The 18,002-nt window shown below is 39.8% G+C and overlaps 1 protein-coding gene across 1 annotated transcript; it reads left to right on the forward strand.

Moving 5' to 3' along the window:
• The first annotated feature begins 238 nt into the window (after positions 1 to 238).
• LOC119772705 (UV excision repair protein RAD23 homolog A-like) lies at positions 239 to 14,883 on the forward strand. The gene is made up of 9 exons (XM_038269247.1): positions 239 to 482; positions 2,622 to 2,783; positions 4,152 to 4,360; positions 6,210 to 6,253; positions 9,483 to 9,610; positions 9,837 to 9,924; positions 12,438 to 12,568; positions 12,652 to 12,813; positions 13,857 to 14,883. The coding sequence occupies exons 1-9, from the start codon at positions 417 to 419 to the stop codon at positions 13,968 to 13,970; spliced, it is 1,104 nt and encodes a 367-aa protein (XP_038125175.1). The 5' UTR covers positions 239 to 416; the 3' UTR covers positions 13,971 to 14,883.
• The last annotated feature ends 3,119 nt before the right edge of the window (positions 14,884 to 18,002 follow it).

The following is an 18,002-nucleotide window of genomic DNA, read 5'->3' on the forward strand; positions in this document are numbered from 1 at the left end:
TCAGAATTGAATACAGTCAGAATTCAGAGATTAAAGTCAGAATTCTGAGTTTCCCCCCATATTATGCTGATATAAAATGTAAAAATCAGTTAACTTTTTTATCTTTTAAATGCTATAAATGTAGTTATTTTCTCTTTATTTCTTTTAACACGTCGGTCTCCGGTAACTTTTTGCATAAATAATATTTTTTGTGACGCGCTGCCTTCATCGTCGCGTGCTTCTGCGCGCTCACGATCCAGCCCTCCTCTCTCGCCGCTCCACCAACTTGTCACCAAAGATGGCGATTTGCTGAGTGCTCATGGATACACACATTTGTCGGTTAGCTGTTATCCGAACCTAAACGACAACTTGAAAAACAACCAACTGCTAAGCGAAGCAACCATTTCTTCATTGGAAGGACGCCGGACATCGCTACCATGCAGATCACGCTGAAAACGCTGCAGCAGCAGACTATTCAGATTGAGATAGACCCCGAACAAACGGTGAGTGGCTAGTTGCTAACTAGCATTGCTAACGGCAGGACGTGTTGCTGTGAAGCAAACAGCTTTAGCGTGAAGTTTAAAGCAGCGTGTTTTGGGAAAAGAGGCGCTTATACTGCAAACTGGCAGCTCTGCTTAAATCCTGAAACAACGTGACATCTCCGCTGCATTTGGGGCTAACGTTAGCCTGCTAATGTTGCTACCGTTAGCTTGAGAGCCCAACAACAAAGTCCCATAAACGCTACCGTAAACTAGTCATATGACAATCTAAATTTGTCAGTCGGGCACGGGTTGTTTGTTGCTCCCTTTATACCACCACCGACATAGTTTATTACCCTGAAAACTAAATAGTTTAGGGATGAAGGAGGGGGATGCTAATGCCAATGCTTATGACTCTGCCAATTACGGTTAGCTTGGCTGCTAGCTCAGTGGGAAGCTGGCTCAGTTTAACATGCTTTCTAATGTGGGGTGGATCATGTGAGCCAAAATGCTAAACGAGCTGCAGGCTTCTTAACTGCGGTGTGACACACTGACACTCCTAAAGATTAGAAAATAACATAAAGGGAAAGACACTGGCTCAGATGATGAGCAAACAAAAGTTTTTATCTATTAAACTCTCTGTTTATGTGTCTTAGAAATGGAGTTTTGCTGTTTGAAGAGGTTAGAACAGAATACTCCTTACTGTTTTGAAGTGCTGAAATTCACATATATAAGCAGCAAGTTGTGGTGAAAAGTCAACATAAAAGGGAGAAATGCTGTGTTTAAAAAATAAAATGTGCCACTAAGGTTGATATGGACTGAATTCCTGTTTTGTTTGATGTATTTTGGCACCAAACAGACTAGTGATCAATTCTTTCACATTACATTACTTTCCAAAGTATTTTACTTTTATTTAATGTCATAGAGCATTAAATTAACTTTAAAGTCTTAGAGAAATCGTATATAATTGTCAAATCATTCTGGCTTAAACATGTATATAAATCTACTCTTTATCAGACGATATTGTCCCAAAATGTAGAAAATTTTCATAAAAAAAAAAAAAAAAATCCTGTCTTAAAATCTGTGGGGGTTTTTTCGTTTTCTTATGCAGGCCAGTTAGTTATTGTCAGCCTGTACACCTAAAGTCAGCTAATCGTATATCAACAGTCATCTGTCAATCAAATTTTTTCGGTCATAGCATCTTGATTCATGTGTCGCAGCTAATATACACAACGGTTGAAATAAGAATAATTTCCTTTCCCATTGAGTTCTGTCCCAGTGTTCACGGGGATGGACGTCTGTGTCTTCAGCAGGCGTAGAGCTATAGGAACTGCCAGCGTTGCGAGGCAAGGGCTCAAACATGTACGGCTGGAAGCCTTCTACACCAAACCAAGCTACTGCCGCCCTGGCGTCCTCTTCCACAACATCTTTGTCCCCGCTTTTCTCCTCTAAATAAAAAATATATGACGGAGGAGACTCATCCACGACCTCCGACACTAAACTCTCCTCCTCTTGCATGTTTCCTCTGTCCATAGCGTTCCTTGACAGTGTCGTTTCTAAGTCACCAATTTAGTGCTACTTGGTCCCAATGGAATTTCCCATTGGGAACCTACTAGCAGCAAGTTGCTAACTGGTTAGCAAGATGCTTCCGACAAACCGACCACAATCAAACTTGCTTGCAAACCTTCCATCACAAAAATCACGCCCCCTTCATAAACGACCAATCACATTCACTTTATTTACTCGTGTAAAGTCCTGCACCACTCGGCAGAATACGGAAATGCAACAGTTTGAAAAGCCGCTTCCGTACGACTTAAAAGAATCTCTTGCTTTCCGATTGTTATTCGAATAATCAAAAAAATAAGCTGTGGTCCTAGTTAGAAGACTCAGTCCAGACCGGAATTACAGATTGAATTGGCTAAATATCACTATATTTAGAAGAATTTCTCTCATTTTCCTTCCTCAACACGGTTAGGGACAACTTCCTGTTGGTCTTTCACATAAAATGCATTTAAATGTGTTTCTTTAAAACTTTACATGCTTTAAAACATTTGTAGGACAATAAAGAATGACTAATCTTGTCACATGTTCTAGGAGCTAACACCAGCAAGCATGTCGACATGCTAACCCACATCATGTCCTCTGTTTTGTTCTCTCTATCAGGTGAAGGCCTTGAAGGAGAAGATTGAGGCTGAGCGGGGAAAAGACAACTTCCCCGTTTCTGGGCAGAAGCTGATTTATGCTGGAAAAATCTTGCAAGATGACACGCCTATTAAAGACTACAAAATTGACGAGAAGAATTTTGTGGTAGTGATGGTGTCCAAGGTCAGAGCGGGTTTAAATCTTATTTATTTACTGCGTCAGAGGATGGCTGTGTTCAAATGTTTTCCTCTTTCTTCAATTCCTATCATTTGAAGAGAGGTTAGCCTGCGTTTGCTGAGGTATTTCAATGCCTGAGGATAAAAAAACTGCTGTTTGAACAGTCTGTAAAAGTATCGAGCACACGTTCATTATTGTACAGGTCAGAATAAATAAAGTAAAACTAAAATAGTAAATTTGAAGAAAAAAATAGGTCAGAATGTGTGTAGATAAAAGATAAAAAATGTAAATAATAGTCTATTGCAGTAATTTTCACAATGATTAAATAAATTACAAGGATCTGTGTTTGATTAATAATCTTCAATCTGTTTATTTTGCTAACCAGTATTTTCATTTTAGTTTACAGATTGAATGTTTGCTGATTTTGTTTCATTTTTTTTGTTTTATCACCATTTGGGCTCAGTAAAACTCTAAACTCACCTCCGTTTCTTAGATAAAGTCCAAAATCTAGCTGCAAATATTGAGCACATTCTGCTTTAAATGTTCTTAGAGTTTACATTCCTCTCTTGAAAAGTTAAAACATTCGAGGTTTAAAAACCTGCCTTATCTAAGCTTTTCTAGATTCCTCTAAACTAGTGAAACTACCTCATACCATCCTCTGGCGCTTATGTGGGGAATGTACAAGAAAGACCCGACTAATATTCAAATTGGGGTTGCTTCAATGCCATTTTTTAGCCCCAATACCGATACCATCTGTTTGAAATTTGATGTGACTCCTATGTCAGAGGATGAAGAGAGCACATCCAGCCAGTCACGGTCAGAGAAACAGGACTACACTGGAAAAACAGGCTGATCTCCAACATCTATAAACAAGACTGTTGATGGCAGCAGAACAGCTGATATTTCTCTCCAGGATGGAGTCATAGCCAATAACCATTATACTGATAACACTATTTTAGTGCTGGATCGGTGCAACACTAATTGAAACCCATTCAAAGTAAAAAGAAAGAAATAACAGGAAATTCAGAAATTTGTGTCTGGAAAAGCTAATTTTTTTTGTGCCCAAGATTTTTGTAGAAACTACAGATGCACTGATGCGTCGTCTGGCTGATATTGTAGGCGGACGTTAATGCAGATATTAGCTGATTCATGGATGCATTCAGCAGCCATGCATCACTGCTACCACCATTTAATAATCAATGCTTTGATTTGTGTAGCATTTTCATAATCATTGTCTCTTTTTTTCCCCACATATGGTGGATCAGTTAGACTGGTGTTAAAATAACCGCTGCTGGTAACTCTGGTAAAAGACGGCCGCTGACCCCCAGAGCTCTTTACCTCTAACCCTCTTTCACTGTGTTTGAATTTATAAAGGTTAAACCTGCAGCTCCAGCCTCTCCGCCAGTCTCAGAAGCACCCAAGCCCCCCGTACAAGACTCTGGCTCTACTTCAACACCCGCCCCAGCTACAAACCCCGCTCCAGCCCCGGCCCCAGTCCCGGCCCCTGCAGCTGTCCCCATTTCTTCAGAGGAGGCCAAACCGGAGCCAAATACTGCAGCCACAGAACCACAGCAGCCAGCCAGGTATACCCTGCTCCAGCATGCAGAGCTCTGCTAAACTCTCAGGAAACCAGAAGAGGATTTTAGACCAGTTCAAACCCGTTCTGATTACTAGTAATTCCATTCTGATATGGGTCTGACAGCAGAATTGATTACTGTTTGGTTGTCCGTTGCAGGAGTTCAGCTCGCGCTGTTTTATAGCAGCTGCTAGGTTAGTCTGAAAAGTCACTAAATCAATGAGCCAATGAGCGGCAATCAACAAGGAAGGAATCAACAAATCAAACTTGATTTTAGATCTAATATAAGCTGATTCTTGAGCAGCTGGAAACAATACGGGGTGAATGTTGTTCAACTATTTTTGCAAACATAGGAAACGTTTGGTAGATTGAAATATAGAAAGAAATTAATACAGAAATGGAAAAACTTCTCATTAAAAAAATGTAAGAATGTTTTTCTAAGATTTTATTGAAACGTTTTTTTTATTCATTTTAAATAGAATTTTGTAATTTTTTTTTTCTTAATAGATTTTATATTTTAGAATTTCTGTGATTCAGATAGAATTTTATGGAAAATTTTAAATTAAATTTAGAAGAAAAAGAAGTAATTAAAAATATAACATTGTGAAAATATAAATAACAGAAAAGTTTTTCTAAAAAGTTTTTTTTTTTTTTGTTAAAATGTTTTTTTCAGATTCCTTCCCGGATTCCATTTTTTCCCCTTTTTTCATTTTTTTTCCCACATTCCTTCCTGGATTCCCCTTTTTTTATTTTTTATTTTTTTTATTTCTTTTTCAAATTCCTTCTTTGATTCAGTTTTTTCCATTTTTTTTCTTTAAAATTTCTGTTAAGAAACGTGTTCTTTGCCTCCACCAAAATTCACCCCGCGATAGATAAAACCCTAAATCAGACCTTTTCTGCTGTCATAGTTTATTTTTTAATTCTAAGTAGTAGTTTTAAAAATCTATTTTTCTCAACACTAAGAAACGTTGCAGTGTTTGTGGTTTTTATATGTGGCGTAAAACATAATTCATCCCGTCATCAAAGAGCAACAGTTATTTCCTTTCCTGCTAAAATGTGGCATTGTTCTAGTTATAGTTATTTGATCAATAACAGTTTGATGCTCTTCAAATATTTATCACACAGAATATTCCCAGTTTTCATAGTTCTGGTCTCTATAGAGAAACATAAGTCCAACTAGCTGCTATGAGAAGGATGTTTGGTCAGTCAGCTGCTCAGCAGACGAGCCTCATGGCTGCCAACAGCAGCAGGGCTTTAAGGGGCAGAGTGGCTCCTCAGTTTCCAAAGCCACACCTGTCCTTGTTTTTCAGCTCCGGACGTTTTTATAGAGGATTGATTTCATCTTCCTAGAAGAGGAGATAAGGAAATCACATTGTGTCAGCCAGCTGACGGGCAGTGCTCAATAACCCGCGCAGCAGTTGGTGGTTGTCTTATCTGCTGCTCCTCAAGCGGAAAACTGAACTGGTAGTTCGTCTGTCATCCAATCAGAGAGCAGAGGATAGCGGCGAAATACTAATCAGACCTGATAAAGTTTTTCTCTGCACATCGATCACTGATCCTGCAGCAGAGCCAGATCCACTGATCTCAGAATTTAAAATCCTTCCTCTACGTTTGGATTTTTGTTCTCTGATCTCCTGGAAGTTTGTTTTATGCGTTTCTCTACTGCTGGTCTAAAAATACTCATCCATCTCATTACAGTTATAGTCTAAAAATGTCCTGGAGACGGTGACATCTGCTAAAAATATTCCACATTCTTTTCCACTGATCTTAGACTTTTTTCTTTTGCTCTGACTGATCAGTCATGTTGACAGATTGAGGTGAAGGTTTAACATGGTTGCTTCTCCTTTGTTCTGCAGCTCCAGCGGTGGGAGTCAGGGTCTGGACGCCTCCTCGACGCTCGGTGAGTAAAACACCCGTTTTTTTTTTTGTGACATTGTTGGCTGCAGCTGTTCCTGCTGTCAGTCCTGACTGCGCTGCATACCGCTGCTATGTTTAGAGGATGACAAAAGCGAGCCCTTCCTTGTTGTGGTGTCACAGAGAGTGATGGGGGGGATTCCCGTATCATCCGCTGATGGTACGCGCTGGGCTAGAGAAGGAAGTGGTGTCTGCCGCTCAGGCGTCCGTCAGCGAGGAGCCGAGTAGCTGAGGTTTTTCTCTCTACTAGAACTGGAGTCGCTTTAGAGCTACTGATTAAAAACCATCAAACTAACAGCAGACGTATTTAAGGATTTTGTTTTTATAATAGTTCATTTAAAGCGAGGAGAGATTAACACGTCTATCTGCGTTCACTGCGACACGCAGACGACCTGCTTTCTGAGTATAAATCAGCCTTATGACATGAAGACTGCAAATAATACAGAAATTCAGCTTTGGTTTTATTGGTTTAATTTCTGCTCTAAGCAAGTTATCCTTTTAGCTGTTTTAAGGATTTTATTCTTAAATTGACAATAACAGTAGCAGCCATTCAAAGTGGCCACCTAAATAGCAGCTCACCTCCATGCATCTCCCAACAGAATCCCCTCCAACTTCCAGCCACTGCAGTAACCCCACCCCTTCCCCTGGGTGTGCATATATATTTACTGACTCCCCCCTTTCACTGAGTTACAGGGTCTGACCAGGAGATTATGCTTCTCTTTAGATCTTAATGTCCACAAATCATAGGCAGAAAGAATAAGAATCTTTTAGTACAAAGATTAATGTTTAAAAAGGAATTGTAGGGGACCAGCCAAGGATCCATCAAGGAAAGTGGAGAAATTTTGAATGGCTGCTACTTTATCTCAATAACAATTCCAGTTCATTGTTTCAACCATGATTTGGTTGTGTTTTGCTGTGTTTTTGTTCCAATAGCTTGAAGACCTGAAGGGAAATAGGACTCAAGTTTGGGTTATGCTTGATATAATCCATGCAGAAACTTAGCTGCCCGTCACAGCGTCTGCAGCGTCTATACTTTCCCGCATTGTTGCCATAGAACCAGGGTCAAATCTAAAGCACCAAAGCCAGTGCTTTACCAGTTGGTTCCCTGTTTATTTCCAGAAGAGCTTTCAGGTTTACTCAGTCGGGAAGTCTTTAGATATTTGAGCTATTTGTTTTTGTTTTTTTTATTTTCTTTTTTTGTTTATTTGTTTTTTTGCTGAACTGAAACTTACAATGGAGTATTAGCGCCAGGCTAGAGATCTTTTTTCTTCTATTTTGAGAATAAATTCATAAAATTACAAGAATAAAGTCAGACGAGAATAGGGATAAAATTATGAGAATAAAGTCCTAAAACTAGCAGAAAGAAGTTGTTTTATGACAACTCTTACAAGAAGATCTTTCTGCCCTAAAATGAGGAATGTGGAGCATCATGTGAAGTTATACTTTGGCACCGGTTTGACAAACAAGGAAATCTTTTAGCAGCAGCGTCTAATTGGGCAGTACGTCAAAGTGAACTTGTTATGTTGCGACTTTATCCTCGTAATGTTGCGACTTTATCCTCGTAATGTTGCGACTTTATCCTCGTAATGTTCCGACTTTATCCTCGTTATGTTGCGACCTTACCCTGGTAATGTTGCGACTTTATCCTGGTAATGTTGCGACTTTATCCTGGTAATGTTGCGACTTTATCCTGGTAATGTTGCGACTTTATCCTGGTAATGTTGCGACTTTATCCTGGTAATGTTGCGACTTTATCCTGGTAATGTTGCGACTTTATCCTGGTAATGTTGCGACTTTATCCTGGTAATGTTGCGACTTTATCCTGGTAATGTTGCGACTTTATCCTGGTAATGTTGCGACCTTACCCTGGTAATGTTGCGACTTTATCCTGGTAATGTTGCGACTTTATCCTGGTAATGTTGCGACTTTATCCTGGTTATGTTGCGACTTTATCTCCGTCATGTTGCGACTTTATCTCCGTCATGTTGCGACTTTATCTCCGTCATGTTGCGACTTTATCTCCGTCATGTTGCGACTTTGTCCCCGTCATGTTGCGACTTTGTCCCCGTCATGGTGCGACTTTGTCCCCGTCATGGTGCGACTTTGTCCCCGTCATGGTGCGACTTTGTCCCCGTCATGGTGCGACTTTATCCCCGTCATGTTGCGACTTTATCCCCGTCATGGTGCGACTTTATTCTCAAAATAAAAAAATAAATAAATCTCTTGCCTGGCCCTAATACCCCATCATAGAAAGTAGTTGAAATCTAATAATAAAAGGTTTTTAGAGTATCTTCATTCCGTTTCTCTGAATTTGTTACATTTTTATCACATTTAAATGTAACTTTTTTTACACATATAATTTAATATTTTTTAATCTCTTTTAGGTGCAATTTTTCTTTTTCAAATTTCTGTTTTTCAGATTTTTACAAATTAAGTTTCACAGATCTAATTCTCTTCACTTCTAGATGTGATTTCAATCGTCCAGCAGGCCAATTAAAAAGCATCTTTGCTCCCTGCTACAGAGAACATCCACAAGAAGTGAGGGTCTGAAAAATACAATTTAAAAGAATAAAGTCAATAAATCTCACTCTGAACAACAGAATTTTGAAGAAAATTCTTCAAAAAATTAAATCTCTTAAAACATTGGTTAAAAAAAATAGAGAACTGCATTTGTAAAAAAACAGAATAATAATTATACATTTTGAGAAAAAAAAACTTAGAAAACAAAAAAGCTGCTCTCTACCTTTGTTTTTTTTTTTTGTTATTTCAATTTACAAAAATGGTAAAGTTTCCATTTACAAAGTGCGTTCTTTGCAATAATGAAACAAAATACACTCCATACAGATGTTCAGATGGATTTAGGTCTGGACTTTGACTAGGCGATAAATTTCATATCTTTTGTTTTCTTCCATGAACTATCTGAGTGTATTTTCCTCCATCTTCCCAGCATCATGCTGCCACTGCCGTGTTCCACAGTTGCGAAGAATGTGTTGATCTTTATACTTTTCTTCTCTCACCTTTTACAGCTAATATTATCCAGAAGCCTTTTATAAAACAAACGCATCAGATTCATAGATGAATACAAACAAGCAGCTGCTTCATGATGAATACTTAGTATTTAGCGGTTTAAAGGAATGAGTATTTTGTGTTATTGTCAGTCAGCCGTTTATTGTTTGGTTTCTGCAGTCGTGTCTGACGTGTTTTCTTGTTTACAGTGACCGGAGCCGAGTACGAGGCCATGCTGACAGAGATCATGTCTATGGGCTACGAAAGGGAGCGAGTGGTAGCTGCACTACGGGCCAGTTTTAACAACCCTCACAGAGCCGTGGAGTACCTCCTCACTGTACGTCCATCTCTGTTAGCTTTTAAGGAACAGCTGGAAAGTCAAACTTTTTTTCTGACCTTGTTAGAAGTCAGATAATTATGAAGAAACAAAACTTCATGGCGTCGCCAGGAGTCAGACTCGCTTCATTGGTTTCTGTTAGAGTTGACCTTTTAAAACGTGACATTTCTGTCTTAGTGTGTTAAAAGAAGCTGTTCATATTTGAGGAATCTGTTTTTGTTTGCAGGGAATCCCCAGCAGCCCGGTTCAAGAGAGTAACCCACCGGCCCAGGCCCCCACATCCGGCCCCACAGAGCCCCCGTCTCTAGCAGAAGGTAGGGGCCCCTCACTGTGACGCTCTGATCAGACTTTGAAAAAGGAATATTTCAATGGATCTCCGCCTCACCGAGGGGGCTGAAAACCCAAGATATTTACTGGAAACTAGCGAACAGAAGCAATGAGCCCGTAATCAGTCAATAAGTTCACTGGCCAATATTCTTATCGGATTAAAAAATTAGAATAGAAGGATTTTTTTTTTCCAGTTTCCTGGATTAATGGCTTCATCTCAGACGGCCTGTCACTACCAGATCCATTATCCATACGGCGCTCCTGGTTCTCTCCTGGTCCCACCGCAGCCGTGTTAAAGGGGAATTTCATTTTTTTTTTTTTTTTTTTTACATTGGTTCTTTGATTTTGCGTTATTACATGATGTTCTACTCAACCATATCAGTTTTGTGTCATTTGGAGCTGTTCTGAAGATATTCGGTTAGGTTATATCCAAGTAATGTCTTCCTATGGGCAACGACTTGAAGGCACAAACTGAACTGTTCATAATTTATTCTTTATGGTACGCCAACATGTAGGCGAATTGCTGTCCCAGTGAAACAGTGAAACCCAGACATCTGTAGTTATATTTTTTATATTTCTAATTTTTTTAAACAAAGTGGCGCATGTATGACGTCATCTGCGCACCTGAATGGAGTTGTTTTTTTTTTTTTTTTTTTTTTTTTTTTTTTTATTTAACCAATGTACATTACACCAGGCGGCTACGCTCTACCCCTTCTATTCATTCTAGCTAATCTGAATCGTTCAATTCCATTTGGAGAGCGAGATCTTCTGTAGTAGTAGCACTAGGCATCTTCCAGGGATGGGAGTAAAACTAGCAGCAGTTCAGCGGACAGGAAGAATGAACGGTAGCCGGCGTGCGCGGATGACGTCATACACACTCTGCTTTGTTTTTAAAAAATAGAAATATAAAAATATAACCGCGGATGTCTGGGGGACAGTGATTCACCTACATGTTCTGAATGCTGGCGTACCATAAAGAATAAATTATGAACAGTTTAGTTTGTTCTTTCAACTTGTTGCCCATAGGAAGACGTTACTTGGATATAACCTAACTGAATATCTTCAGAACGGCTCCAATTTACACAAAACAAATCTGGGTGACTAGAACATGATGTAATAACGTAAAGTCAAGGGCCTAATGTAAAAAAAAAAACAGCGTTCCCCTTTAAAGCTACAGTGTGTAATAATTACAGGGATATACAGTCAGAAATGTAATATATTATACATAACTATGTTATTTATCATCATCTACGAGCTCAGCCTCTTAACCTTAATATTTGCGTTGCCTTAGAATTCGTTATTTATAATTACATAGGAGCAGGTCTCGCAGCCATGGAGGCAGACATCTTTGCGCTACGGCAGCGCAGAGGCAACAAACTAGTGATTGCGAGATCGCCAAAACGTCACAACGATGTAGAAAAAATTACGGTTATATTTATTATCTTAAGTCTACATGAAATCTATACCCTACACAGACTAATGAAATACTATGTGTAAAATTATCTATGTAAACAAACCTCATCACTTGAGAAGGTAGGTGATGCAGACGTCGTGGAAGACATTTTGTCCCGTAACGCTCGCCATACTGTTGGGGGGGAGAAGCGGTGGGGGGGAGATGTTCATGTTGCTGCAGTCTGACCGCTAGATGTCGCTAAAAGTTACACACTGTAGCTTTAAGGATCTCTGTGTCTGAACGCTGATACTCTATCTTTCTGGTTCTTTTTCCTGAAAAGAGATCCCTCGGGACAAACTCTTTAAATAACACTTCATAACTTCTATGTGTTAAATAACCAGGAGACGTGACGACAGATTTTGATAGAAATTGTAATCTTACTTAGATCAGAGAAATTGCTTCGAATATACAGAAGGTTGCTGCTCCCCCCTGGGCTCACCTCTCAGGAAGTGGCCGCGATTTATAGTTAAAAACGCATTTTATTCATCTCCAGTCTGCCACGTCATCTTATTTTACATCATTCACTTTAGCAGATTACATCCATGACTCCAGCCTTATCAAAATATTACACTTTGTTCTCAGCTGAAGGACGCCGCTCTCATTCCATTCCCAAACCTTTGCCACGTACAGAATAAAGATTATAACTGTATATCCAGACAGAGAAACCTAGTTGGATCAAAACGTCAGTTCTGACAGCAACTGGCAGCCAATACCAGGATGTAATAAACTCACACATCTTCAAAGATAATTACCCTAACGGGCCGATTTGATCAGCGTTCAATAATCAGTCTTATTGCCTGACGTGTGAATTACTGCTGAATCGTCAAGCGAGCGACGGCAGCAGATTTCCATCGCAACGCACCATAAAAGGAATTTATGAAACGTTACCCTCTTTACGTTACTGCTCTCTGAACCACAGAGACGGATTATACCGCCCCCTGCTGCTGACTGAGTGAGCTGCATGTGATGAGTTCTGTCCTCGGTTTGTTAATCTGTTAATGATCAACCTCTGGCTTCAGTTTAAGATGAAACGGTTTGTTTCTCCAGGAGAGAACCCCCTTGCATTCCTGAGAACCCAGCCCCAGTTCCTGCACATGAGACAGGCGATCCAGCAGAACCCCGCTCTGCTCCCAGCCCTGCTCCAGCAGCTAGGTCGAGAGAACCCACAACTTTTACAGGTAATCCTGACTGCTTAATGTGAGCGATGGCGGCACCTCACCGCTCGGAGGGCTGTGAATGAGCTTCGCTCTTTTTGCTGCAGCAAATCAGCCAACATCAGGAGCTGTTCATCCAGATGCTGAACGAGCCGGTGGGAGAAGGGGGCGACGCGCCGGAGGTCGGTGAGATGGGGGCGGCGGGCGAGGAAGGAGCGCCTGTCAACTACATTCAGGTTACACCACAGGAGAAGGAAGCCATAGAAAGGGTGAGTGAGGTTAAAGTAGGGGTGCACCGATGGATCAGCCGACCGGCCCCGATTTCATTAATCTGATTGGTGGATCAGCCGATAGTGGGAGGGAAAACGATTCTTCCTCAGTCAGTTAAACTTCTCATTTAAAATTTAAACACATTTAAATCAGCGTTTTTTTCCACAAATGTATAGAGAGAAATCTGTTCCATTATTATTTCAAGCAAAAATCTGTTTTTTTTTGTTTTTTTTTTAATACCCTAAGAGAAACATTTTTCGAAATATAGTTATTTTGGATTTGTTTTTTTTTTTAACCTTTTTTTTTCTCTAAATTTCCCCTGAAGCCCAATATAAGCTCTCATCACCAATGAAAATGGTGATGTTGCTAATGTCGATGTAGACCAATAGAAATGCTTCTTTTCTGCTCACTCAGCCCGCCCCCAGAAGTGGAAAGAAGATCTGGAAAATGAAGGTTTCAAAAGAATGCAATTCATAAAATTCAATTTCAAAGAAATAAGAGAAAAATTGACATAAAAAAATCTATTTAGCAAAAACATTAACTATTTTGTAAGAAAAGAAAAATAAATATGAGGGGAAAAGACCTTTCCAAAGTTTTATTTCTGGATTGCCTTTTTTATTTCAATTAGCAAAATCTCGGTTTCCATTTACAAAACGTAGTCTGAAGTAAAAAGAAAAATATATAAAATTTTAAAGAAACTAGAATAATAACACGTGAAAAAAATTATTTGAAATGAAAATGTTAAATATTTCTTTATTAAAACATTTTTCAGTTTTAATTTCTGAATTGTAAATTTTCTTTTTTTTTGGATTTCAGTTTAGAAACATATATATATATTTTTTCACCTGCATTAATAATGGAATAAAATGAACTCCATACGTCTGTGATCTTATATACGTTTTGCTCAGTCGGTTTTGGTCCGTCAGGCTTTTTAAGGATCGGCGATCGGCCGACCGCTCCAATCGGTGCCCCCCAGTTTAACCAGTGGATGACCTTCTGGTTTGTTGCCAGCTGTTTTTAACCCCCCCTCCTCTGTGAACAGTTAAAAGCGTTGGGCTTCCCCGAGGCGCTGGTGATCCAAGCCTACTTCGCCTGCGAGAAGAACGAGAACCTGGCAGCCAACTTTCTCCTCAACCAGGGACTGGAAGACGACTGATCGGGAGCAGAGCGCTGCCCCTCCCCCCTTCTGCCCCACCCACCTCCACCGCTCCCCCTTCCTCAGCTCAGCATAAAGACTGCACCCCCGACCTTACTGTCCAAGCCCAGCTCGAAGCAGAGGGGAGGGGTGGCGGCGTGGGGGAGGGGGTGGGACGTTGGGGGCGCACTGGGATGGGGCGGAAGGGAGTTGGTGTTGGGGGGGGTTTAGGGGGGAGGGGGTAGGGAGGGAGGAAGTGTGGACGGGTGATGAAATCCACGTGAATTCCAATGGAATGAGTGGGGTCGGTTTAGGAAGATTATAATCTGATTTTAGACGCGCTTCGTGAACATTAGGGAGGGGGGCGGGTCTGCGTGTGTGAGAGGACGTGTCTGTGTATGCCTGTTCAAGATGGACGAAAACAAAACAAGCAAAGTGTCTGGCGTTCTCTAAGTCCGTTCATGCTGTAGCCTACGGAAGCACCGCCGCCGCGGCGGCGGCGATGACATCATCAGCGTGTGTAAACTGCTTTTCTGTGTCCCTCCTGTCAGCCTCACACATATGTCCAAAGACGGAGCCAGGGAGCGAAGAACCGACGACACGGCGGTCCATTAAAGCAGCCTTCAGAACGGAACCCCATCATCATCACCAACCGGGCCTTTCAGTTAATCGAAAATAAAACGTTTGTCGTGGTTCCAGATGACACTACCCCTTCAACGCCGGCTAGAAGCGCTTCCTGTGCTCCTCTCAGTGCTTTGGGTCGGTTCTGATCGGCTCAGCGAAGGCAGCCATCTTGTTCTAAACCGCCTCGGGTCCAAAAGAATCGGAAATCCTCTGTAAACAAATGGGTTCAGTCTGGTTCTGGTCCGGTTTCAGATTATCCTGTCAGCCTAGAAATGAAGATCACATTTATAATAAAAAGAAGGAAAAAAAACTGCAAATTAGCCAATTTATAAAATAAATAAAAATAGAAAATCAGGAAATTCTCTTCCTGCTTAAAAATAAGTTTATTTCAGTTAATTATAAAATTTTATTTTAATACAGAAACAAATTTAAAGTTGTTCATAATTCTGTTTTTTTTATTCATTGACATTAGATCTGTTAAAGTTTATTAGTTTGCTTCTTTTATTTAATAATTTTCCTCCTTTTCAGACAATCAGACACAAATGAGTAGAAAATAAATGTAATATTCAGCCCACAGACTGATTCACTCTTTGTTTTGATGACTTAACGCATCAAAACAAAGAAACAGAGAATCTGATTCGATTTTTTAACATTTAAGCTGCAGATTAAAGTAAATCCAGAACTTTTGGGTCTTATTGGAGCGACTATCCGGGTTATCAGTGTTAGCCAGCCTGAGTTCAGCTGATCTTAGTCTGCAGATTTAGTGAAAAGAAAAAAAGCTTATAAAGCAGCAACAGGTGTGGGAGGGGGTCAGGACCCCCCTTTAAACCAAAGAGGGTTTGATGGGTTTTTTTTAAACCTTGGTTCTGTTTACCGGCCCAGACTCAGTCTGAACCCGTAGATCTAAGTTGGCTCTATGCGGTTCTATTCTGTGATTCTGGACGGGTCGGCGCTAACCGTTTCTTCCTCGCCGAAGGTTTTTTCGATACGGGGCGTTTTCATCGCTGCTATTAAAATATTTGGACCGTAACCTTTGACCCGGGGATAAAAACGACATGCAGCTCCACCTGAGGAAGACCTGCTTGATCTGAACTTCAAACTGCCGATCAGAGAACCACACCTGAACCTCAGCGCTGCGCTTCCAGTAAACATTAAGGACTTAGTTTGGACTCAGAACAAATGCTTTTTTTTTTTTTTCTTTAGAAATACTCAATCTAGCATAAAATGTATTATTGTAGATAAATCAAAGCATGAAGGACGAGGCCCATGTTCAGTTTTATGGGGTTCATGAATGGATGCTATCGGTCAAAGGTAACAAACGCGATCTCTCTCTCTCTGTATGTGAAGGCAGTCTTTACTGATCGTTGTCCTACAGCATCAACATGATCTTAGACTATGCTGTGCTACATTAAATATCAGCAAACTTTCAGCTCCCTGACTCTGTGTGCCTTCACATCTTTGTCGCACATCCCACTGAACACACAGCCGCATCTCAATAAACCAGAAAATAATCCCACTTTGTTTTCCTCCGCTTCAGTTCTGAAAGGGAAGCACTATTTGGATTCATTATTTTTTTTTTTTTTTAGGATTGTCTCCCTGCTAATAGAAACCAATAGTTCAGTGACTTCGAACAATGATAACCAATAAAATTCATTTTGTTACAGAGATGTGGACCTACTATGTGCTTCATGCTGCCTCTACTCTGCTCCCCCTTCCATAGAGCAGGGTTGGTGGTTATCCAGAGTTCAGGGGTAACTTCCTGCAGAAATGGACTTTCTGTTTCAGGAAGCTTAAAATGATAAATTACTCCTTTAACCAACGGAGTAACTGCAAAGTTTTCACTTTTTAGCAGCGATCTGGTGTTTTCTACAGAAGAGGATTAGGGCCACTGAAAAAATAAAAAGTTAACTGATTACATTTTATTTCAGTATAATATGAGGAAAAAAGTCAGAATTCTGACCTTTTTTTCCACAGAATTTAATCCCAGAATTGTGGATCTTAATGTAGATGGGCACCATCTAGGAAGAGATGTGGGAGCACTCGGCTTCACTGACAAAGATGTGAGTTGTTTGGTAGGGCCAATAACTCATTGGTGGAAAATGATGGAACTTTTTACATGCCCGAGGGTCCCAGTGATGCTTTTTCATTAATGGAAGAGCAGAAGGTGATTAAAATAAGAGAGCTAATCTCTAAAACAGACACAGCTTTATGCTAGCATGTTTAGCTGTCAGAATTCAGAGAATTCATACTGAAATAAATAAAAAATAAGTTAACTGTTTTTTTTTTCCCAGTGGCCCTAGTTCTCTTCATCTTCTGTAGTTTTCTGTAAGAACCATTGAAGATATTTTCATCATTCAAAAGGAATATCTCTTAAATTTACTGTAAGATTGCAGTTTTTAATATATCAGTAAATTATTTTGGAGGAAATTTTTATAACAGGATGAAATATTAGCAACGTATAGATGAAGTGCTGCACGTGTTGCACCTGGACTCATATTCAATGCACAAGTAAAAAAAATTGTGACCGGATGTAAGAAATCAGAAAAAATATACCGTTAACCTTTTTTCTTTGCAAAAGAAAAAAAAAAAAAACAATCCACTGGACTTTGTTTGCAGACGTTTTGCTTCCCGTCCAGGATTTTTTTTTATTATTCAAAAAGACGTTAGATATGCAGGTGGGCAAATATTTATATAGATTTTTTTCTTTAAGTCTAGTTTTTTGCCCCCCCTTCATGTTTAGTGGCTAACAAATCAAAGTTTTAAATCTATTTCCAAATCCTTTATATGAATTTTGAAAGTTTAAATATTAAATGAATGACTAAATCTATTATTTAAATCATACGTCTAATCTGATGGACGTGGCAGTTAACGGCCCCTTTAACAATTTGAGGCCACGCCCCCAGTGCATAAAGCCGATCAAAGAAGGTCTGACTCCGCCCACCTCCCAGATCAGCTATGCATGGGGGATGTTGCCACAAGATAATGCTTTAATTAGATGCTGAGTTTATTTACTTGATTAATAAACCTACAGAGGCCTGAACCATGATGCAGGATTACTGGTTAGTAAAACAAACTTCAGGCTTAATCCTGACTTTCTGGTACACCAAGCTGGATTACTTCTTGGTGAGGCTAGTCGTCATGGTTACTTACACTACTCAGTGAAATACTTTGAAAATAAAAAAAATTCAAGCCAATAGTGTTACTGGAATCCAGGACAAGACTTTATTACTTTTGTAAGAAAGAAAAAAATCTGGATATTTTGATGGCAAAAAAATGTCAATGTAATAAGAAACGCCTACTGGCCCGAATATATTAAGAAAAATAAGTGTTTCTATAAGAAACTTCACGAAAAACACATTTTTTGGTACAACATAACCTTAGAGGCATTAATGCTGATACTGGCACATTGTTTAGTTTATAAACCTAAAT

Source organism: Cyprinodon tularosa, unplaced genomic scaffold (assembly GCF_016077235.1).
Source record: "Cyprinodon tularosa strain WSP-4 unplaced genomic scaffold, ASM1607723v1 ctg726, whole genome shotgun sequence".
NCBI lineage: Eukaryota > Metazoa > Chordata > Actinopteri > Cyprinodontiformes > Cyprinodontidae > Cyprinodon > Cyprinodon tularosa.

Excerpts from the sequence above, each read along its gene's own strand:
- LOC119772705 (XM_038269247.1), top strand. The coding sequence starts at position 417 with ATGCAGATCACGCTGAAAACGCTGCAGCAGCAGACTATTCAGATTGAG. Across the intron at positions 4,361-6,209 it reads GAACCACAGCAGCCAGCCAG|CTCCAGCGGTGGGAGTCAGG; the intron begins GTATACCCTGCT and ends TTTGTTCTGCAG. Across the intron at positions 12,569-12,651 it reads AGAACCCACAACTTTTACAG|CAAATCAGCCAACATCAGGA; the intron begins GTAATCCTGACT and ends TTTTTGCTGCAG.